Genomic DNA, 22,839 nt, shown 5'->3' on the forward strand with positions numbered 1-22,839 from the left:
CGGAGGGCGCCCCCTGCCGGCGGCCGGTGGAGTCCGCGGCCCCTCATTCGGCGGCGTGTCGGTCGCTGATCAGACGGAGCACGTTGGAGACGGCCACAATGGTCCACAGCGCTCTGCCTGCTGGGACCGTGCAGGACGCGGACTTTACGTATATGTAAGGATGCTCCTAGAACAGAGAGCAGAAGAAGAGCATGTCTGGGTGAAACGGATTCATATGCATGGCTCCGAAACATAGGCCGCTGTTATTCAAGATTGGTTTATTGTCAGTACAATACTATACACAGTATACCGTTTATTGAAATAATGTTTCATACAGACCCCCCCCGTGCAATCATAAATCAGTACAGGACACACCTTCTCATTCAGTGTGTTTTCTTTATTTTCATGACCATTTACGTTGGTAGATTCTCACTGAAGGCATCAAACCTATGAATGAACACATGTGGAGTTACATCCTTAACAAAAAGCGGAGAACTGACCTCCACAGATGGTCGAGATGGTTTGGGGTGAGTTGGAGCGCAGAGTGAAGGCAAAGGGGTCAACAAGTGCTAAACACCTCTGGGAACTCCTTCAAGACTGTTGTAAAACCATCTCAGATGAAGACCTCTTGAAGCTCATCGAGAGAATGCCAAGAGTGTGCAAAGCAGTATTCAAAGCAAAGAAACTAGAATATTAAACATGTTTTCAGTTATTTCACCTTTTTTTGTTAAGTACGTAACTCCACATGTGTTCATTCATAGTTTTGATGCCTTCAGTGAGAATCTACCAACGTAAATGGTCATGAAAATAAAGAAAACACATTGAATGAGAAGGTGTGTCCAAACTTTTGGCCTGTACTGTATATACACACTAAACTATACTAACTAAAGCTTAGGTACTGTACAGGTTCTCTCTACAGGAGAAAAGTAGAACAGGACATAACTGGACAACATCATGTACGATGCTTGTAAGTGGATATGTTGGATATATCAAACTGGACACACAAGACAAGGCAAACGTGCAAAAAGAGCAGAGATGTGCAAAAGGCTGGAAGTGTATAGTTGATGAGTTTGTCAGTTTTTTTTGTTTTTTTTGAGATGTGACGTACCTCAGATGGGCATATGAGCTTTACAGGTTCTGAGAAGGACGTTATCATTTCCTTTTGACCTTCTGGCTGAAACTACACAGAACAACGTGGGAAAAACGGGTGAATGGTTCTGCACGATAAAACACACTGAAATTGGCCTGGGCGCTCACCATGTTGTTCCACAAGCCCTTGGCCAGCTCCTCGTGGCCTTTAACGGTGAAATGGAAACAGTCGGGTGTGAAGTAGCTTGTGTCGACTTCACCGTCCTGAGTGGAACAAACAAGCAATAAGAGGCCAGAGAAAGTGTGACGCTGTTCACGTGACATCACCTTTCCTGCCCTAGCGGACTCACGGGAAGTCTCGGAGGCTGCGCGTGCGTCAGGTACGGCTGCAGAAGCACCGCGAAGTCGTCCTTGACGAAGCGGCCGCTGCGGATCAGCTCTTCCAGCCTCCTCTAGCGTATCAGAGCACACGGAGAACTTTATCGCGGGCCTGCGGCAACGGGCCGCGCGGCAGGCTCGTGCTGGCCGGCACCCACCTGGAACTCCAAGTTGAGTTCTACAAGTTCCTCCAGTTCTGTGGAGTTCTCATCCGGCAGCACCAGGCAGGAGCAGAACTTTCTGCACGCGGTGGAGTGTGAATGAATGAGCGAGCAAGCGAGCGGGCGCAATTTCGGAACTGTCGTGTGTGGAGGGGGACGTACTTTTGTAACACGCAGGCCAAGGTCGGCATGCTGACCTCTCTCAGAGTCCTCATCTGGAGGATCTGCACCACGTTCACTATGAGCCTGGGGACCTGACGGAACGAGGGAGATCAGAGGACAGGTCAGCACCATCAACACCTAAACAGCATGATGTGCAGAAATTTGGCAATGCACACTGTCATGGTGAGAGGAAGGTACCTCGTTCATCATCATTTCAAGCGACTCCGTGAGATAGCTGATGAAGTTGTCTGCCGAGAAGAGCGTCTGAAGGGTCAAAAAACGAATCACGTTATAAACAGCGGGCCACTTTTGTTTTTGTTTTTTTGACGTAGGTTCGGAAAACGAAGGCAAGCCTTGCCATGTGCTCCGAGACTAAAATCGAGGCTGCTTTTCATTGGCCTCCTTCGCGTGGAAACGTGTGGTGGCTGGTCTGTGCAGGGGAGCGGTTTTCCGGCTGGTTCTTCTGGGCAGATTTACTGGGACTGGGCCAGCAACCTTCTCCTCCTGGATCGGCATGGTACCGGACAGCAACGTTTCTGCCAAGCGCCAGCCTTCACCCCGCCGGAACAGAGGAGGCGCGGCCGCGGCCCGGCCCGGTCCGGGAGAAGAACCGCGCGCGGGAGCACATGGCACGATTTGGCTTGGTTTCAGGGTCAGTTATGTAAGATGGGGCCATGGCGTTTCTGCGCTTTTGTTTTGCATGTCTTTGTCGGACGTCATTGCAGCGTTTGGCGGCCCTCCCCCGAGCCAAAAGTGCGAGGCGCCGGCCGTCGGGACCGCCTTCTCTCTTTGTCTTCCCCCGACGGGAGACACCGGTGGCGTGACGTCAGGAACAACAAGTTCTGATTGGTCTGTGACAGCTTCCTGTAGGTCAGGTGTATAAAGGATTGCTCACTTCGATTTTCTTTTCCATCGGGAGCTGAGGGAAATTTTCCCATCACTAACTGAGTCTTTCCTGTTTGACCTATTTTTCTCATGGCTTTTCTCTCTCTTTCTCTCCCTTTACTCTTTCTTTTCATTTTGGTTTCCTCTGTAACATTGGTACCTTTTTTTTAATAAATTAGAAACTGTTCATCCTTTTAACCTCTATTGTGCCACGCCTCTTTCTGCCAGGTAACATCAAGTTGGAGTGGTTTGAATACAGTGCTTTTGTGTGTAGAGAGAGAGTTTTTTACTCTATTCTCCTCAGGTTTACAGTTACGACATTCGTATAGTATACCTTGTTCTTGCAGTAGTCACAGATGTCGTTCATTCCGATCAAGACGGTGACAAGTTTCCAGTCCTCTTCGAAATCCAGGCCCTGGAACGAAAAAGGCGCCACAGATCCACCAGTGAGAGTGCCGGCCCGAAAAAAAAAAAAAAAAAGAAAGAGCTGGTCTTACGGGGAAGGTTTTGAACGTGTCGATCATGTGTCTTGTCTGTTCGGAAATGTTTCTGTGGAGGAGAGAAACAATAAAATAAAAAGCAAAAAAAAAAAAAACTAGAATGTCACCTGAGGTCAACGGGTTGACCGGTAAAGTTCCAGCAAGCACTCTGCACGCCAAGCACGTGTGAGAAATTAATAAATGACGCATCCGATTATCGCAACGTTGATAGACGTGGTGTTCTTCACTCAGTTTATTGTACGCGGCGGATAACGCAGTGCTGATGTGCGGTTTCCATGTCCGAAACGCATCGTACGGGCCTTACAGCGTGTTGTGTCCAGTGACGGCCAGGTTGAAACCGGTGTCGTTCACGGTCACCGGGTGGTCGTTCAAGGTCCATTTAGGAGCCGGAAAGAGGACGTCGGGGTTGAAGAGTTTCACGATGTCTGAGGAACGGAGAGGGGAGGCGAATCGCTTCTCTGTTTGCAGCACGCAGCAATGCAGTTTCAGTATTTAGTGCAACTGAAAACTCACTGGCAAGGGTGATCACGTCTTGATAAGTTCCGTGTCCCCCAATACTGCGGGGAGCAATGCAAACAAAACGGAAAGGTCCCACGTTGTTCTGCACATTTTACAACTGAAAGTGAAATTATTTATACCTCCATGAAACGTGGCGGTACTCTATGGGAATGCCGAGAAGTGTAGACCCGTTGGCGCCAATAGCAGTCTGTGGAGAGAGGCCTGGACATGTGATCATCCCCAAAGAGTCTTTCGCTAGTAACGGGAGCCCGTCTGGTGCTACTCACGGTTAGCGAATCGCCCAGGGCCGCGATGACTTTGATGTCGGCAGCTTTAACAAATTCAACTAGAACGGAAACATGTCGTGAGTTCACGCTGGCAACAACGTCCACTGCTGCTCACCCTCGTCTCTTCGCTGAGGGTGGTAGTGGCCTAGCGGGTAACACACTCGCCTATGAACCAGAAGAGCCAGGTTCAAATCCCACTTACTACCATTGTGTCCCTGAGCAAGACACTTAACCCTGAGCGTCTCCAGGGGGGGACTGTCCCTGTAACTACTGATTGTAAGTCGCTCTGGGTAAGGGCGTCTGATAAAGGCCATAAATGTAAATGAGATGCCACACCTGAAGTGGGGACCGTAGGTGACGGGCTCATGTCCGGACACTTGAAAGGCGGGTGTTTGAAGGTCTGGGGTCGGATCTTTTCCGGATACTCCTGTAAGAGGTAGACCGGTTTTAAATAAGACTGAAATGACCAACACACTCAGATTAACAGACATTTTGCATGAGTACCCTTCTCAGATCCACTTCACTGAGGTGCTTCACAGCTTCTTCATACTCCTGAAACCAGTTGTGGCCTAGAGGACATTGTTTTGTTGCTTTAAAGTAACCTTTGTTGGAAATAAAATGCGACATCGTATGCAACGTCTGCCTTTCGATTTTTTTTGCACTCACCCTTGACGCCCTTGAAAGCCACAGCGTGCAGAAGCAGAAGGACCACGACACTCTTCATGACTCGCGAAGGAACCCGGAGATGCCTCTCTGCAGGAGAATGTTGTTTGTGGCACAGAGAGCAGCTTTATTCATCTCCTGCTTATCTCGCTGCCATAACTGCAAAGTCTGCTTTGCAATCACTGCCAACATAGGCGTAAGATAAGATAAGGCAGAACACAATTTTACATAGACCGGAGGTTATTGATAGCTGAGAAGGCATTTAGTTTATGTCACCTGTATGGATTTAATTATTATTCAAAATAATAACATTTCACAAGGACTCACTTTTTAAAAATAAAATTAAGTAAAAACAAGTAACAAGCCATCCAAGAAAATAATTAAAACAGGGGGGCAGTGGTGGCCTAGCGGTTAAGGAAGCAGCCCCGTAATCAGAAGGTCATCACAGGCTCCTCCCTGGGCGCCTGTCATGGCTGCCCACTGCTCACTCAGGGTGATGGTTAAATGCAGAGGACACATGCTGTGCTGCTGTGTATCACAAGTGACAATCACTTCACTTCAATTAACTTTAATGATAAAAAAGAAAACAGAAACAATTGTTATTATATTATTTTTGATTTTGGTCAGAATTAATATTATTATCGTCCATCCCAAGCAAAGCAGCTTGGACTACGGTTGCCCAGCAACGCATCAGCAAAAGCTACAGAGCATCAGAATTCGAAGATTTTCTATTTATTAATCCCAGCCAGTTCGTAATCACATCCGCCCAGAATTCAACATTTTAAAAGCAATTTAAAAAGCTGATAATAATTAAAGACGCGTTTTTTGTTGTTGTTACATGCAGGCGACGCTTTTGAATTCAACGGGCATAATAAAAAAAAAAAAATCGAAACGCACGTAATTAACGTGACGTGACCGCCCACGTTGCTGACGTCACGGCCGCGCCCACCGCGGAGGGAACGCCCCCTCTCCCCCCCTGCTTTTCCTCGCCGGGCGACTTCCTGTGAGAGGTAAACAAATGGAGCCGGAGCGATGGCGGACCGTCAAAACACTGGAAAATGTGACGGCCGGCGGGGCCGGGAGTGGTCGGGATGCCTGGGCAGAAGAAGAAGTACAACGTGCGCTTCCCTCCTGTAAGTAGCCCGCCGGGCTCCGCTCGCTCTTTCCTCCTTCCGGCGCCTCGTCCCACGCCGCCGTGTCCCTGTGCACCGGGCAGGGTCGCATCAAGAAGATCATGCAGAAGGACACCGAGGTGGGGAGGATCGCCACCGCCGTGCCCGTGATCATTTGTATCCTTTTTTACATTTGCAGCATTTATCGGACGACTTACATACAATCAGTAGTTACAGGGACAGCCCCCCCCCTGGAGACACTCAGGGTTAAGTGTCTTGCTCAGGGACACGATGGTAGTAAGTGGGGTTTGAACCTGGGTCTTCTGGTTCATAGCCTTAGCACTGTAAATAGTCTAGGAAAAGAAATGTATACTGTGTGTTTACATGGACTACTGTACATAATAATGAAACAAAAATTAATTAACTAATTCAAATCTATAACAAATCTATAAGAATGATGGGTCATTCTGATTGACATTAAGTTGTACTTGAATGTCAGTGGTCAGTCTCTAAAGTTTATGTAAGCATTTTTACACCGTTGCCCTCAGACATTATATTCTGTGCATGACAATTATCAATATGCCATTAATAGGAATTTATTGTACAGCAGGAGTGTCTTACCCACTAGGCTACTCCCCCCCCCCCCTAACTCCTGGTCTCCAGCTCGGGCCCTGGAGATGTTCCTCAGGTCCCTGCTTACCAAAAGTAGCCTGATCACCCAGTCCAAGCACAGCAGGATCATGTCCAGCAGCCACGTGTGAGTACCAGGACCTTCGCTCTTGACCGTAAGCTGTAAAAGAAAACGATGTGTAAAATCCCACACAGCAAGCAGTGCATCGAATCGGAGAAGCTCTTCGACTTCCTGAGGGACCTTGCTGAACACGCAGCCTCCACGGCCAGGCAGGGCCGGACCAAGGGCAAGTGGGCAGGGACCTCGGGACACAGGTGAGGAGCCCAGCTAGCGCGGGTAAAGGCGCGCCGCACCTTCACTCTCCTTCCCTCCTTCCAGGAAGAGGTGGCAGGACGTCCCCGCGAAGACGAGGCCGCCCGAGGCCGATGAGCGGCCGAAGAGGCCCGCCAGTCAGCCCGCGGACGACGGCCACTCCTCCAGCGTACGTGTGGCCACGCCCACTCGCGTCCGGACGACCGTGCCTGACCCCGGCGTGACCTTCCCGAGCACCCAAACACACGTCATCCTGCCGTTCACCTGCTTTAAACGTGCACGTTCACATTCAGGTCTCTTCCAGGAACCGGAGCTGTTCATCTGCCTGGACGCGTGAGTGGCCGGGCTGCTGACCTCCGTGTAGGTTTGCCGAACCCCCGCCAACACACACTCTCCCCACCGGCTTCGCTGGGAGCGAGACGTTCCGCCAGTTCCCCTGCATCCTTTTCCTTTACATTCCAAAAAGGCCTCGTCATTCCTCCTTAATTTAGTTCCGTTTCACGTGTGAGATGAACGCACACTGGATATCACAGAAAATGGAGAATTATCCGACAATAAGTTTGAAAAACTAATGTGCAAATATTAAGATATATATAAAAAAATGTTAAGAGATCATGATTTGCATGTAGTATGCATTATATTTTAATCCCTGATATTGATAAATGACTATATGCGTTTTTTCCTTACGTTATTCTGGTATAGTGCAAAAAGTTTAGTTTTTTTCTCATATATATATATATATATATATATTTTTTTTTTTTACTGAGGCCCTTTAAGTCTTGTCACCTGAGTGTCATAAATGGTCACCGATGCAAGGACTACTGCATTCTGCCGTTCTTATATGAACTTGTCCACTTGTTGGTGTATTGGTAGAGTTCTAACTAGAACTAGGGAATTTGACCTCATCACCCCGGTCTTACGATCACTGCACTGGCTACCCATCAAATTTAGGATTGTGTACAAAATCCTACTTTTGACCTATAAAGCTCGACATGGTCTCTCTCCACCTTATCTGAGTGAACTCCTAGTTATTTACGACCCGCCACGCCCCCTGCGATCAACAGGTGCGGGGTCACTAGTGGTACATAAAGTACAGGAGGTCACAGCTGGGAGCAGGTCCTTCTCCTATAGAGCCCCGCGGTTGTGGAACGGCTTGCCTGTCAGTGTCCGGGACTCAGACTCAGTGTTTAAATCTAAACTGAAAACACATCTGTTCTCTCTGAACTTCTGTTAAAGTCCCAGACACGTTGTCAATTATTAATTCCACTTTATTACACAGTCACCTAGTCAAGTATAGGCGGTGTTCAATTCACCTTAGTTAGGCTGTCCTGGTTAGGGTACCGGGCCACTGTAGCACCAATATACCACTATAACCACGAATTTCAGTACCAGTCTTACAATGCCACTGTCTGCCGCTGCTGAATCAAGCACACAGACCACCAGGAGACCAGCAGATAAATCCTGGTCTCTGGCAACTTGGCATGAATTGAACCAGAGAGTCAACACGGCCGCCACCACCGTAACAACTACAGCTTCAGGCATCTTCAAATGGACCAGTAGCATCATAATGGACATGTAATGTACACCATGACACTGGACTAAAACCTACTCGGCACTGTCCAGGGCCTCCAAACATGGACAGATGCTCTTTACTACACTGTGGACTTCTCCACCTCTACAACTGTAGGACTTTTTCCTCTTCTTGGACAAATCATCACCAACCCTGCACTGACACCAACTGCAGGCTCACTCTACCCTGAAAGGGTGTCCCTCTCTGTACCACTCCTTCCCGAGGTCCCCTCCCTTCCTTGTGTGCAGAAGGGTACAGTGTGGGGGTGTCAACTGTAGGGCCATTGAGACACACTGTATGTGATTATGGGCTATATAAGAAATAGTTGTTGGTGGTGGTATGTCGATTCTGTAAGCATTTCGCGCCACGTTTCCTGCGTCAACGCTGCCGGCCGTGAGCAATAAAAAAAAATAAAAAAATACTGCACACTGCTGTACACGCAAGGATCAATTTATTTTAAGAAACGGAGGCTCTGACGTGGCTACGAAAGCATGGCGCGCAAAATAAATTAATTAAAACTGTTCAACATACATGAAATGGGTTTATTTCAAATGACATTTGAGGACCGAATGAATAATACCCCCCCCAACAATCATCTCAATGTGTAATGTCCAAGTGAAGAAAAAATAACCACACACACACACACAAAAACCCTTTTCAGCAGCGCTCTTGGTTTTTAAATATGAACAGTGGCTTTGTATCGTAGAATTCTTTCATTTTGGGAAAAATTTAAAAACCCAGTGAGAGGACTCGAACCTCCCACAACTCTCACATCCGAAAGGCACAGTCCGTTCCTGCACCTACCGACCGAGCGCAGACATGCTGCTAAACTACGGAACTAAACGGAGTACATAATTTATTCCATACACACACACACACCGATGCAGTCGTGACACTCCCGCTCCCCTTCCTCCTCTTCCTTTTCTTTTCTCTCGTTTTACTCATGTTCTACAGTTCAGACAGTATATTTCTTTTGTACACGAGGACCCACGGGCAAATAAAGTTTATGTGCAGAAGATTCTGTGCTGGCTGTTGGATGACAGGGTTGCGTTCTGATGTTCGCTTTCTGTACGTGACCCCCCCCCCCCCCACCCCTCAGGAGAAGAAGAAGAAAAAAAAAAAAAAAAAAACCCTAAAATGTAGATATTTTTACAAGCCAAACAGCGTGAGGTGTTCAGTAGAGTCGGGCGCCGTATCCGAACGTCTGTTTGATAGCCTGGAAGTAGTATCTCTGCCAGCCCTCCCGCGTTTGGTCCTCGTCGCTCTGCGGGACGCCCCGGCACTCCACGCCCAGCTCCGTCTCGTTCCCCCGGTCCGTGAAAGTCAGCGCGATGGTGGCGTAGTGCTCTGCGGTGCAGGGGAGAGAAACCGGTCGCTCTCTAAAAGGGACGGATTCACAACGCGTCTCGAAATGCCTAGAAAAAGAGTCTCACCGCAGGGCCAGGTGTTGTACCTCCACTTCATTACGATCTTTTGCTCAGGAACCTGACGAAGACAAAATAAAACCAATTTTTGACCCCGCAAAAATCGTCATTTTTCATCACTCAAGTAACTGGGTAGTCGGGCTGGGTGATAAAAGTCAGGGCCATCGCGGCGGCGATACGGATCCCCCGCTGTTCCTGCGTCACTTCCGCTGGAAAAGCAGAACGGACCGTACGCTTCTGGCGGCGGCGTGAAAATTCTTGTTAAAAAGTCGTGCCGGTAGTGACTGTGGCGGCCCCATCTACAGAGTAGAGTGGCACCGGCGGCCTCGTTCTTGCGCCGCGACGTATTTTCGCGCGGAAAACAGAGCCGAAGCAGGCGAGTTTTCTTTCTGCCACTTCGAAAAGCTGATATTAATCTCAGAGCGTCCGGAGATCTACAACGCGACGCCATCGCCTTACCGGCAGTTTAGAAAAACGCGCGGGCTTGTCGCTGTTCAGTCTGAAAGCGGCTTGAGATTTTCTCCAATGAGCAGAAGAACGGTCCGAGCTTTTTTTTTCTTCTGCTCATCGTAGCAAATCAAAGCGTCCGCACAGGTGTACGATTTGGGGAAAAAAAACACGTAGAAGATTTATGGGATTCATTGTGATGCATCGATAATCGGAATCGAGTTCGAGAGTGATTCGATGTGAAGGCTCATGTCTGTTTTTATTATTTTTCTGCACATTTTTTTTTTTGGCCAGCACGAGGGTGGGAAAAAAAAAAAATGCATCATCGTTCAATATGGGATCCTTTGTGAATTTTTATTTGCCCAGAAGAACTAGATAGTAAACACAAGTTCTCACCAGCTCCACGAACTCGCCAAGCACGTTGCCGTTCAGCAGGCGAAACTTCCCCCCTTTGTCTGCTTCGACCACGGCAGCGGCGTGCGTGAAGGCCTGCACCATCTGACCGCATGGCGGTGGGGAGGAGAAGGATTAGCCCAGTCACTGCGCGTCAGACAGCAGCAGAAACACAGAGGGACATTTCGCAGGGTTCCCGCTCCAAACCGAAATTCCCTGGCTTTTCCACGACCTCCCATATAAAGAAATGTTCTAGAATTTGGTGCTGCATTTACGTCATTCTTGCTGAATTTTGGCAGCTCAATGTGCATCTTATTTCATTTTGGCTGAGCCGGTCCTTAGATTCGGTCCATTTTCAAGCCAAACGTCTTTGAATTTACACTTTAAAGGGGAGCAGCGTGTGGGGACGCTTGGCGGATCGGGATTCGAACCGGCAACCTTCTGATTACGGGGCCGCTTCCTTAACCGCTGCACCACTGTGTGCCATTAAGAATATTGACTGACTTTGCAGCCAAGTGATGAAATTCCCCGTCTCTGAAGTACCCTGACTGGCGGGAACCCGGATTTTGAGGCAGCAGGTAGGACCAACCTCCTGGTGGACGAAGACTCTGTAGAGATCCTCTGGTGATGTGAGGAAGGTGTCCTTGATGCTAAACTTACAGGTGGGGATCTTCACGCCAGTATTGCTGGGAGGGGGCGCTGAACTGCTTGACCCAATCTGGAAAATATATATATATATACACACACACATACGCATAAAAACGGCGTAAAAATCGTCCTACCGGCAGGACGTGGAAAGCCGGAGATGCACCTGTGTCCTCTCCACCTTTATGTTGGCCTGGACCGGCTGCTGTTTGCTGACCCCGTTGGCCGTGGGCAGGATCATGCCTTGAGTGAACTCTGCGGCGAAGACAGCGGCGTCAGACCCCCCCCCTCGCGCGTTCACACTCGCACGCGTGCCGTGCCGGCGGTGCCTCACCCGTTTTCAGCTGGCTCACGTAGCTGCCCAGCGCGGCGCGGATCGTCTCGGCGCCCTCCTTCTTCATGAGCGCCATCAGCGGCGTGTCGGGCTCGTCTTTGGACAGCGACACGGCGATCTGTTGCCCCGGACAACGAGAAACCTTACACAACAATCCGCGTTCTTAACACAGCTCTACGAAAGAGGTCACATGACTTTTCAGCTACCATACGGCAAATTTTCACGATCACAAGTACGCTGAAATTCCTGGGCAAATTTCAACAAATAAATAAATAAATAAATATCACAAAAAATGTCAAATTTGCCAGAAAACGGAACTTGAACTTTAAACGACAGTGTTTGTTCAGCTGATCTACGCCTTTTAAAAGGAGACACGCGTCTGACACGTTCTGGAATATGGAAGTGGTTCACGGCAGAGATGACACAGGCCTGCGCTGGTTTTAAACGTCGTAGCAAACGTAGAATAACGTCTCTTCACGCAGTCTTGCGGGAACTACGTACATCGTCATGCGTTCACGCCTCGGCCAGATTTCGATTATTTTCCCGTGAGTTTATATGATTTTCAAGGCCCGGAAATTCTCTTTTTCAAATTCCACCACTTTTCCAGGTGTTTTTTTAAAAGACCCGGTAGGAAACCCGGTACGAACATGCAGGAAGAACGAAATCCGGCAACCTACATCAAGTTCGTCCATGTCGTTCTCGTCAGAAAGGTTGGGCACCTCGACGCTCCCTTTGTATTTTATCCCCGACTTCGAAATCCCTATTGAGAGAAAGGGAGACAAATTTAAGGTTTAGAGGGCATCTCGACTCGTCCCACACCTAAACAGAGTAAAAAAAAAAAAAAAAAAACCTCGGAAAAGAATCGCCACGGAAGGACAGCAGGTGTCCGCAGCGTGGCGACGAATTACCTTTCCACTTGGCCTTGAGGTTCCACTCGTAGAAGAAGATGAGCTTCCCCTTGCGGTTGTTGATGGACGCCTCGCCCTCCACCGTGCTCACCTCCGTGACCTCACACTTCCCGTCCTCGTTCTCCACCCTCACGGCCAGGAGGAGCTCCTTCAGCTTCTCCGACGACCAGTTCGTCGCGTCCCGCTCCGTCCTGCCGGGCAGGAGCCACGGATTTTACATTCCAACACACGGCAAACCTGCCCTGCCAAAGCCAACTTAATGGTGTTATTCTCCCTGGTCCTAATATGGGTGGTGGTAGCCTAGCGGGTAACACACTCGCCTATGAACCAGAAGACCCGGGTTCAAATCCCACTTACTACCATTGTGTCCCTGTCCACTGTCCCTGGATAAGAGTGTCTGGTAAATGCAATATAAGGGGTTAAGGAAGCAGCCCCACACGTTGCTCCCCGGGCGCCTGTCATGGCTGCCCACCAAGGGAGATGGTTAAATGCAGAGGACACATTTCGTTGTGTCAACGTGTGCTGTGTATCACGATGACAATCGCTACACTTTTTATCACTTTAACATCGCCGACCTCCTCATAAGGCGAGAGCGGGACAGTGGCGCCATCCTGCAGCCAGTAGGTGGAACTGCACGAAAAGCCCCGGCAGGGTTCCGTCCCCACAAACGTTCACCGACGGCGGAGAGATTTTATTTCAGACGCTTCACCAGCATCTGGCCACCGCGGAAACGGAACGGGGGCCGAAATGTCGTTTAGTTCTAAAAATATTAAGCAAGTTATTGCGGTTAGGCGGCATGTGGGTGCTGCGTAGCTTATTAACATCACGACCGGGAAAAAAAACGTTCACGTTTCCATCCAAAGCTGGACCGCCTCGACGGCGCCCGAACTCGTCAAAGAACGGGCATTTTTAAAGCGGAGACGCGCACGACGACGACCCGCACGGCGGAAGCTAACTCCGCTAGCCGGCCGGCCGGAGCCGGCGTCCCGCTGCCCCCCTCACCAGTGCCAGTTGTTGACGTTCGTGGCGTCCGCTCTCTCCTCCACGATCCAGCGAGGGTCTCCCTCTCCCCACTTCGCCATGGTCCTCGTCGCCGAGCCTCGTACCCGCGTCCGCGGCGCGTTTCTTTTTTTTTTTTCCTTCTAGAAGCGTCTCGACCGCCCTCCCACCACACGGCCGGCTTCGGCGTAGAAATTACTGGAAGCGGAAGCGGGTGCGGCGGACTAGCAGCGCCCCCGTGCCGCAGTGGACCCGGCGGCACCGAAACGCGGGTTCCGCCGAGCTTCACGCACGGAGAAATGAAGAAGAAAGAATTAAGATACTGTCATATAGAATAAAAAAAATCACCAAATAATGACTTAATACATTTTTCCTAATCTTAATTTTTAATCCAAAATTTCTGAGATGTAATTGATCAAAAACTAAATGGACGCTGTTACTTTTAACGCTTTAATTTGATCCTTTATGATTTTGTTTATTCCGTTGTTTGGTCCATTGTTTTGTACTGCACGATTGTGACGTCACAACACGTGGGTTTTCAGCATGGCGGCGCACTGTGTAAGTCATTAGGCGCAACGCTCTACTCTATGTTATTGCCGTCGCAGCGGTTGTCCCACAACTTTAAATGTTTATTTGGAGACGTCTGTTCTACCTCCCCGGTGTTTCTTTGACCGTCGTACGGCGAGATTTTCGACATTTCGTTATGGGGGCCTTATTTAATAGTCTCGTATGTTAAGGCATGCAGCTGGATCACGTCAGGAGGAAACTTTCCCACGTATTAACGACACTGAGAAATAAAGGGTTATGATTACGATGCATAGGCATAGTCGTGTGTGCGTGAACGTTTTATGGGGACAGATGTCCCCTTGCCTGTACAGTGACAATCTCAGGATACCCACACAGACCTGCAGCCTCAGGGCGTTTGGAAGTGACTCTAAAGGTTCCGGTAACAATGGCAGCTGCCCAGACACCCCAGATCCTCCTGCCACTGAAGACGGAAGGAAAATAGCGCCGCTGTTTGGCAGGCGCCGTCCCTTGTCCCCCCTGGAGAGGGTCAGTCGTCTCCTGCCTGAGGAGAGCCTGAGCCCAGAGATATGGCAGCTGAGGGAGCTGAAACAGGAGGAGATTGCCGAAAGGGCCGAAGAGCAGTCTCCGGATGACAGGGGAACACAAGGGAGCAGCCGGGAGTATGGGGCTCCTCTCCCTGGAGAGCGGCCGATGTGCTTCGGGGAACACGTCTTAGCCGAGTACCAGCGCAGAAGACACGAGTTCCGGAAGATGTTCCAGCTCAGCGAGGGGTCGAGTCTGCAGAGCAGCTGCGGCGTCATTCCGCACGAGTCTATTGCAGGTTGTCCATCCGGATCAGTTCTGCACACCTCCATCGGGCTCCCGATGTTGCTGCGGAGACCCAGTCTGGACGAATTCACCCTGTACATGAGAAGGGGGCCGGCCATTGCTTATCCAAAGGTAACTTTTCCAAATCAACATCAGAAGGTCAGAAATGACAACCATGATATTGTTTATAGGGTTATTTGTAGGTTATTCTGGATAAAGGTCCCCTATTATGAAAATGTGACTGTGAGATTATTTAACATTAATGCGCGTTCCACAATCTGCTTCGCCCTTCAGAGAGTGGAAGCACAGGTGGTCTGATCTGAAATTTTCTCTCCCGTTTCTCATGCTTTTCCACCCAGAGAATTTCCCACCCCTCCCCTAAAACATTCTTTCCACCGACCGTCATGGCTTCCATACATGCAAAGCATTGCAGTTGCGGTAATTGGATGTAAAAAATGAGCACAAATGTATTTTTTTTTTTAGCTCCATCACTTGAGACTTCCTGTCTGCGCCAAACATTGTCGTGGTGAACGGTGTTGATGACATCCGCGTCATTTCCTGCTCAACTTCTATTGGCCGCTCTCCTCCTCATTAGCATTTAAAGCTACACACACTGAAACGGAGCCTCCTGGGAAATCTCATCGTGGGACTGGATCAAAGTGGCCGTATTTCTGCACCATGGCTGAATTTTGGAAAGAGACTCCAGATACAGAATTAGGGGACCAACAAGACTCATATGAAACTATTTTTTCATAATAGCAGACCTTTAAGGACCACCTGCCCTGCAACTGTACTGAACGAGACTTTTAGACTGCCATTGTCAGGGTTTTAATAAAAATGTGGATATGACTTTGTATCATATTCTAAAGAGTTATTCTTTTGATTGTCTTCCTTTTTCTTCCTTGAAGGACTGCAGTGCCATGCTGATGATGATGGACACCTGTGAGGGTGACTGTGTGTTGGAGTCGGGTACTGGTACCGGTGCCATGACCCTCTTCCTGTCCAGAGCAGGTTGGAGGTGTTTTCTTTGCTTGCCCACCATGACACCAACATACCCAACATCGTAATTGAATAATATTTGTCAATGAACCTGCAGTCGGCTCAAAGGGCCGAGTGTTGAGCGTGGAGGTGCGGGAGGACCATCACAGGCGGGCCGTGCGGAACTACCAGCGCTGGCGCGCTTCCTGGAGCTTACGGCGTGGGGAGGAGTGGCCCGACAACGTCCATTTCCATCACGCTGACCTGCAGACTGCTGCCCCTCTCCTCTCAGGGTGGGGCTTCAATTCGGTCAGGAAACCACGATCTTTGACTAATCAAGAGCATGACTGCATTTGTTATCGGTGGAATTGAAGGACAAACATATTAGTTTACATGTTACCTTTTAAGCAGCTATAAGTTAATATGAAGAAGACTTCTGCGATAGATTCTAACTAAGCATATTAACTCCCCCTCGGTCAAAAATGATCAAATATTGATTTCCAAAAATATTTATGCCAGAATTTCCTTACTGTCATGAAACAACGACATGATGCGTGTAGAGAAAGAGATTCTCTGAGCAGCAATACAATTTTGTTCTTCATCTGTAGACTTTCACTTGTAGGTTCTTCTAGAACCACCTCTACACATCAATATTATTACCACTTTTACATTTTAATAAGTAGTAGTTTTACAGTTACTGTTGGGAAGAAAAAAACACAATTCTAATTAGTTTCACTACTGCCTAAAACTTTTGTACAGTTCAGTAATTCTAACAAATAAACATGAGATATTAAGTTGAGATCTGGCTTGTGCGTCCATGTGTGTTTCAGATGGCCCTGGACATGCTGAACCCACACCTCGTCTTGCCCACGGTTATTCCACACCTTCACCCTGGAGCTGTGTGTGCTGTCTACTTGGCAAAGTGAGTTAAACATTAGCTACTGAATGAAGATTTAAAGGGGCCCTATCATGAAAATGTTTCTTTGTGAGACATTAATATGAGTTCCCCTAGCCTGTCTATGGTTCTACAGTGGCTACAAATGGCATATCGGCTTAAAAAGTTCAGATGGTCGGATCTGGAATTTGTCCCCTTATGACGTCATAAGGGGAAAGGTTACCTCCCATTTCACATCCTTTTTCTGCCCAGAAAATTTTCCATCCCTCCCCTAAAACATTATCTCCACCAACCGTCATGGCTTCCAAACGTGCAAAGCATTGCAGTTGCTCGGTGATTGGATGTAAAAATGAGCACAAATGTATACGTGAGACTCTGAAGAACCAGTGGGTTCATGGAAAAATGCCAACACGACTTCCTATCCGCACCAAACATTGCGGTTGGTGAATGGTGTTGATGACATAATTTCCGCGAATGCCCGCTCAACTTCTATAGGCCGCTCTCCTCGTCCCGCCTCTCTCCACCTCTTTAGCATTTAAAGCTACAGACACCGAATCTGGATAAAAGTGGCTGTAATTCTGAGATATGACAGTATTAGGGGAACACTGAGACCCATAATAAAGCATAACAAATTTCATAATAGGGGCCCTTTAATGACATGCTCTCCCCTTTTTGGGGATGCATTGGTGGTTCAGTGGTAGAATTCTCGCCTGCCACGCGGGAGGCCCGGGTTCGATTCCCGGCCAATGCAGCTCAGCACTGGGGCAGTGGTGGCCTAGCAGTTAAGGAAGCGGCCCTGTAATCAGAAGGTTGCCGGTTCGAATCCCGATCCGCCAAGGTGCCACTGAGGTGCCACTGAGCAAAGCACCGCCCCCACACACTGCTCCCCGGGCGCCTGTCATGGCTGCCCACTGCTCACTCAGGGTGATGGGTTAAATGCAGAGGACAAATTTCACTGTGTGCACCGTGTGCTGTGCTGCTGTGTATCATATGTGACAATCACTTCACTTTAAACTTTAAACATTTTGGCACGGTTTCTTATGGGTTCTCTGGTTTCCACCTAGCATCTCAAGGAATGCAGAATAGGCAGATTGGCGACTCTAAATCATCCATTAATTACTCTACAGAAGCTAATTTGAAGAATCTAATACAGGAAGCATCATTTCTAAAAAACTGAACACAAAGGAGAAGCAGCAACTCAATAAAGGACAACCCATAACTCAGTAGTATGAATCAGTAAAAGACTCTCTGTGTCCCTGGACAGCGTGACTCAGATTATCGACCTGCTGGAAGGTCTCCGCTGCCTCTCACTTCCTGTGGCGTGCGATCGGATCGTAGAGGTGCAGTACAGGGACTGGCTGTTGGCGCCTTCGTTCAGGAAAGACGGCAGTTTCAACTCCAGAAGAGCACCAGTGGTAGAAGATGAGGAGCAAGACTCCATGGATGACGATAAAGGTATAATTACTGATAATTCGTCCACTACATCAGTAAATATTCGTTGACTCACATTCAGCACATTTTCTGCTTTTATGCTAACAATATGCTTTTTATTATAGCATATAATAAAAATATAATTTGTCTTTCAGCATTTAGTAAATTTTTTAAATACTAAAATTAAATAAGCTAAACAAAAATAAAAGTGTAAAGGGATGGACATTTGGTGAAAGAGGTTTACAGTGCGGCCAGTCCGTCTTCTCTCATCTATTTTTCCTGTGTTGTACATTCGGACTTTTGTTCCACGCTGGTTTTCCCGTGATTTGTGGTGCATCTCCAGGTGTGTGTAATATACCGATTTGATTTGTGTATTTGTAGACATTCAAACATCACCGCCTTTTGGGAGTGTCCCCTATATTGCACGACCACACCCAGAGCAAGGGAGTCACACAGGTGTGAGACATTTTTCCAAGAGCAATAATTATTATTATTTTTTTTAGAAAACTTGCCAGTAGTGTTCCTGTTAACGTTATGTTACATTTTGCTTTCAGCTTTTCTTGTGAAACTGCGAAAGGTTTTCAGGTAGACCCTCCTGAAGTGATGCTTCAACATCCAGTCGAACAACATTTTATATAATAAAAATATATAAATGGCCCCTGACATTTGATCATTTTATAGAAGCTATTAAATAGAATACATATTGAAGCGTTGTACTTGTTCTAATCTACACCAAATACAGTGATGCTCATTAAAGCAAAAGGAGACTATGCAGGATTTCAGTATATTTCCTTATACTGAATTTTCAAGACAAGGCAGGAGAAGGTAATCTGGTCAGACAGAAAATACAGAAAATCTGACAGAAAAAAAATCTGTCTTTTCTACCAAATTATGAGTACAACATGGCAACTAAATACTAGATCTATGGGACTCTTTCAAGATTTAAATATCATTTTGTCTGTAAATGCATAGAACACATTTCCAGTGTGTATTTATTAATTAAAGTTCACTTCAGAAACATTAAGAATAGTGATTGAGAAATGTGATTATAATTTCATTGAAGTATAATTATAACATTAAGTTTGGGAACAAGAAATAAATATCTCCCCAAAAAGTGAACTAGAATACTGGAATACCGTAGCGGCTGCTCTACCACTACTCCTCACTGATCCAGTCCATGGAACGGTCACATTCAGCATCAGAGTCAAAACCTCTTCCTATTAAAACATAAAAAGAAAATTTCAGCCGAAAAGCTCACGTGATCGGTACATTTGAACCAGTTATTGTAACACTCACTTGCGGGACCCGCTGGACAGTTGCACAGCCTGGCCCTCCCGCCGGGCCTCTGTGAGGTGCGGACCCTGGGCGGAGTGGTCTCCAGAGGGAATGGGAACGGCAAGGAGCCCGTGGAGCTCGAGAGGGAGGAGCATGTGTCCGGACCGGCGCTCTTGGCACAGAGGTCGCAGCGTTCTGGCGAGGCGGAGGGCCCGCGGGGCAGCTGCACGTCCGCTTTGTCCCTGTACTGCCTCTGTGCCCCACTGTGATGCGGCGCGCGGTCGCGCTTCCAGATGAAGTGGGACGGTACGATGGCCATCACCTGGACACACAGGTCACATCTAAATACGCTGTTCTAGCACATCAATTTAGCAGAATAGTTTTAATTATTTACACACAAAGTGAAATAAGAATCAAAATTAGAATATTAGCTGAGGTCGATCATCAAAATTCGGATACCTCTTCACAGCAGCGGCGACTGACCGCCGCCCTGTACTCAATTCGGGCCCACAGCTCGTCCCTTTGCTTCAGGAAGCCAGGGAAATGCTTCCTCCATCTCTTACCCAGCGCCCAGGGGAAAATCTCATACTTGCTCTCCTCCTCATCCTCCTCCATCGTATTGGCCAGGTAGCTGCAGGGAATCAAAACCACCGGGAACTTGACCGGGTGTCCGCAGATGGCTCTAGCTCTGTAAGAGAACGGCACCGGTGGACGTGATGAAACTCGGCGGACACTCACAGAGCGATGAAGAAGTTCATCCTGTTGTGTTCGCTCGTGCTGAAATGTGCTCGCTTGAAGTAAACGAAGGTCATCGCCAGCAAGTACTTAAGCAAGACACACACACACAAAAAGTGAGAAACCCCGGCCTGGTTGGATGTTGGATGTGACATTAATACAAAAAACGATAGTAAAACAAGCCCACTGGCCATTTTATTAGATGCACAAACCTTACACGTTAAAAGGTGTTTAGCTACAGGTGCACTAGAAACAGAAACAGGGTGTGTACTGACAAATGAACACAGGATAAGGGGCAGCAGAGTCACACATAATGATTGAAATTGGGTGGTGGTAGTCTAGTGAAATGTGTTTACAGACAAAATGATATTTAAATCTTGAAAGAGTCCCATAGATCTAGTATTTAGTTGACATGTTGTACTCATAATTTGGTAGAAAAAGACAGATCTTGGGTGGTGGTAGCCTATGAACCAGAAGACCCAGGTTCAGGCTTACTACCATCGTGTCCCTGAGCAAGACACTTAACCGGGAGTGTCTCCAGGGGGGGGAAAGTGTCTGATAAATGGTGTAAATGTAAATAAGTGGAGGGCTAAATGGTTATGAAAATGTTTGAAATATTTCGCAAATTTAATTAACCTGGACACGTTCAGTCTGACCAATGAAAGTAAGTGGGCGGGATTCACCTTGTCCGTGATTTTACAGCAGCAGTCCATCCAGAGAAAGTCCTGGATCAGGTCGTCGTCTGCAAGCACGGAGAGAAGGAGCCACAGTGACCGGCGTGAAGGGAGCCGAGCCGAGCCTTACCCCACCCTGCGCCGCGCCCGCTCACCGAAGAGCCTGAAGTAGGCGGCCATCTCCTGGCGCTGCACGACGAGCGTGGTCGCCCACGGCGGCCGGGCCCTGGGGGCGACCTCCCGAGCCCGGCCGCCGCCGCGGCTCTCGCCCGGGCCGGCCCTCTTCATGCGGAGCCCCCGCTTCGCCTGCAGGGCGCGGGCGGCGGCGGAGTTCATCCGGACGACGACGGCAGGAGGCGTGCGGCTCCGGCGCCCGTTTTGTTCCCTCATGCCAGATGAACTTTCACCTTTTGCCGATTCTGCGGGGAGAGTTTTCTTTATTTTACTTTATTATTATTATTATTTTTTTTTTTTTATATACTGAAGCCGGTTTCCGTCACATTAAAGAAATAATTCTGGTGCTATTTCTTCTAAGCTCTGTCTTCGTTTTTTTTATTCCAGCGAAGGATTACAAGAAAATAAGTTGCGACAAAAAAAAAGATAAAATTCGTTTTGGTTTTAATGTGACAGACGAGCTTCCGTAATTAAAATGTTCGACACAACACATCATTTTTTTTATCTGCATTATGTTCTTTTTCCATCTATTGCCAGGGCACTGTTCGTTGGCGATGGGATTTTAACATCACAATACGACATTTTAGTCTATTAATTTTTTTTAAAACAGGTTCATAAATGTTTGCTGTTTTTGAGGTGTTTGTCAGTTTTGTTCCAAGTGGTGAAAATGTGAATACGGTAACTATGGAAGAAAAAACTAACGAAACCAAAACTGTACCGCATGTGAAATCAGTCTTATTTTGCCATTTGGTTTTTATCTGATCCACACCTGGTCTTACCTCGAGATTAATCTGTCAGACCCCCTGACTGAAATCCGTGACTGGAACTAGCACGGCTAGCCCGGCTCGCCCAATTCGCGGCGAAAGCGGGTTGCCAGGTCGGCCGCTTTTACATTTACAGCATTATCCAGAGCGACTTACAGACAATAGTGACACTCAGGAGACACTCAGGGTTAAGTGTCCCTCTCAGGGACACGATGGTAGTAAGTGGGATTTGAACCTGGGTCTTCTGGTTCATAGGCGAGTGTGTTACCCACTAGGCTATTACCAGTGTTGGGGAGTAACGGAATACATGTACCGGTGTTACGTATTTAGAATACAAAATATGAGTAACTGTATTTCGTTACAGTTACCGTTTAAATGAGTGATAATCAGAATACAGTTACTTTTTTTAAACAAAACAGATTACACGGCGGTCTTTTCTTGTTTCATATGTTAGGCTATCCCCTCTCTTATCTCCTCTCAAATTGTGGTAATTCCACGCTGCGTGGTCCACGCATAACACAGGTGTTCTGTCGAAAATGCTGCCTATCGAGTCCCTCAAGTTTGCGCTCTGTTTCAGCGCCCATAAATCCATGCTACCCCTGAAATTGTAAATAAACATGATTTAATTCACTATTACTTTTTACTCTTACGGTGCACATGGACTGAGTGTGTGTAAGGTGATTGTAATTGGCCGCTTTGCGCCACGAGGAAGGTACGGTCCTAATCAAAAAGAGGGTAATTTTTTCTTGTGCAAGGCTACTTTTTATTTGAACAAATTTTAACTGGAATATGTTGGTGACCATAACAGTAAATACATTTCAATGGCATATTTTATGTTTCTCTTCCACTTTTCAGCTTTATAAATAAAGAAATGGTTAGGGAAAAACAGGGCCTTTTCATTATCTGTGATTGCTACATTCATGTAGTTATAAAAAACATGACATATATTAAGTAATCCAAAGTATTCAGAATATGTTACTCACATTGAGTAACTTAACGGAATATGTTACAAACTACATTTTGGGGCATGTGTTCTGATATCTGTAATAGAATACATTTTAAAAAGTAACCTTCCCAACACTTGTTACTAACAGCCTGCTTTTCCTGGGCCAACGGCACCAAATTATGGTATTTTTACGCAGGGGGTGACTATGGGGCCCTCTAGGCGTCATGTAGTAGAAAATGAAATATTTAGGTGGGT

At 47.6% G+C, this 22,839-nt stretch overlaps 4 protein-coding genes and 1 non-coding gene across 7 annotated transcripts; 3 read left to right on the forward strand and 2 right to left on the reverse strand.

Annotated features, from left to right (window-relative positions):
- Positions 1-43: 43 nt before the first annotated feature.
- LOC114793572 (phospholipase B1, membrane-associated-like) lies at positions 44-5,001 on the reverse strand. The gene is made up of 15 exons (XM_028985523.1): positions 4,606-5,001; positions 4,444-4,508; positions 4,276-4,366; positions 3,940-3,998; positions 3,793-3,860; positions 3,668-3,711; positions 3,459-3,579; positions 3,152-3,203; positions 2,989-3,069; positions 1,968-2,033; positions 1,629-1,861; positions 1,419-1,518; positions 1,237-1,332; positions 1,088-1,159; positions 44-166 (listed from the first exon to the last, which is right to left on the reverse strand). Exons 1-15 carry the CDS (start codon positions 4,661-4,663, stop codon positions 44-46), a joined length of 1,329 nt encoding a protein of 442 aa, XP_028841356.1. The 5' UTR covers positions 4,664-5,001.
- A 563-nt stretch (positions 5,002-5,564) lies between these two features.
- On the forward strand, positions 5,565-7,334 carry LOC114794826 (dr1-associated corepressor-like). 2 transcript variants are annotated; one of them, XM_028987649.1, is made up of 6 exons: positions 5,565-5,735; positions 5,819-5,891; positions 6,378-6,471; positions 6,540-6,659; positions 6,724-6,826; positions 6,962-7,334. In XM_028987649.1, exons 1-6 carry the CDS (start codon positions 5,694-5,696, stop codon positions 6,992-6,994), a joined length of 465 nt encoding a protein of 154 aa, XP_028843482.1. In that variant the 5' UTR covers positions 5,565-5,693; the 3' UTR covers positions 6,995-7,334. The 2 variants fall into 2 exon arrangements, with proteins under 2 accessions (XP_028843482.1, XP_028843473.1); XM_028987640.1 differs by having other exon boundaries at positions 6,724-7,334.
- Positions 7,335-9,361: 2,027 nt separating this feature from the next.
- Positions 9,362-13,537, reverse strand: LOC114795213 (activator of 90 kDa heat shock protein ATPase homolog 1-like). The gene is made up of 9 exons (XM_028988157.1): positions 13,381-13,537; positions 12,379-12,569; positions 12,148-12,230; positions 11,471-11,588; positions 11,303-11,391; positions 11,081-11,209; positions 10,495-10,596; positions 9,661-9,712; positions 9,362-9,574 (listed from the first exon to the last, which is right to left on the reverse strand). Exons 1-9 carry the CDS (start codon positions 13,458-13,460, stop codon positions 9,402-9,404), a joined length of 1,017 nt encoding a protein of 338 aa, XP_028843990.1. The 5' UTR covers positions 13,461-13,537; the 3' UTR covers positions 9,362-9,401.
- Positions 13,538-13,892: 355 nt separating this feature from the next.
- Positions 13,893-21,352, forward strand: LOC114794705 (tRNA (adenine(58)-N(1))-methyltransferase, mitochondrial-like). Of its 2 annotated transcripts, none has more exons than XM_028987434.1 (8): positions 13,893-14,844; positions 15,621-15,723; positions 15,809-15,999; positions 16,521-16,612; positions 17,850-18,040; positions 18,398-18,472; positions 18,571-18,601; positions 20,729-21,352. In XM_028987434.1, exons 1-8 carry the CDS (start codon positions 14,182-14,184, stop codon positions 20,865-20,867), a joined length of 1,485 nt encoding a protein of 494 aa, XP_028843267.1. In that variant the 5' UTR covers positions 13,893-14,181; the 3' UTR covers positions 20,868-21,352. The 2 variants fall into 2 exon arrangements, with proteins under 2 accessions (XP_028843267.1, XP_028843277.1); XM_028987444.1 differs by having other exon boundaries at positions 20,732-21,352.
- On the forward strand, positions 17,266-17,336 carry trnag-gcc (transfer RNA glycine (anticodon GCC)). The gene has a single exon. It is a non-coding gene; the product is annotated as a tRNA-Gly (tRNA).
- Positions 21,353-22,839: the final 1,487 nt, after the last annotated feature.

The sequence above is a fragment of the Denticeps clupeoides genome, chromosome 1 (assembly GCF_900700375.1).
Source record: "Denticeps clupeoides chromosome 1, fDenClu1.1, whole genome shotgun sequence".
In the NCBI taxonomy this organism is placed as follows: domain Eukaryota; kingdom Metazoa; phylum Chordata; class Actinopteri; order Clupeiformes; family Denticipitidae; genus Denticeps; species Denticeps clupeoides.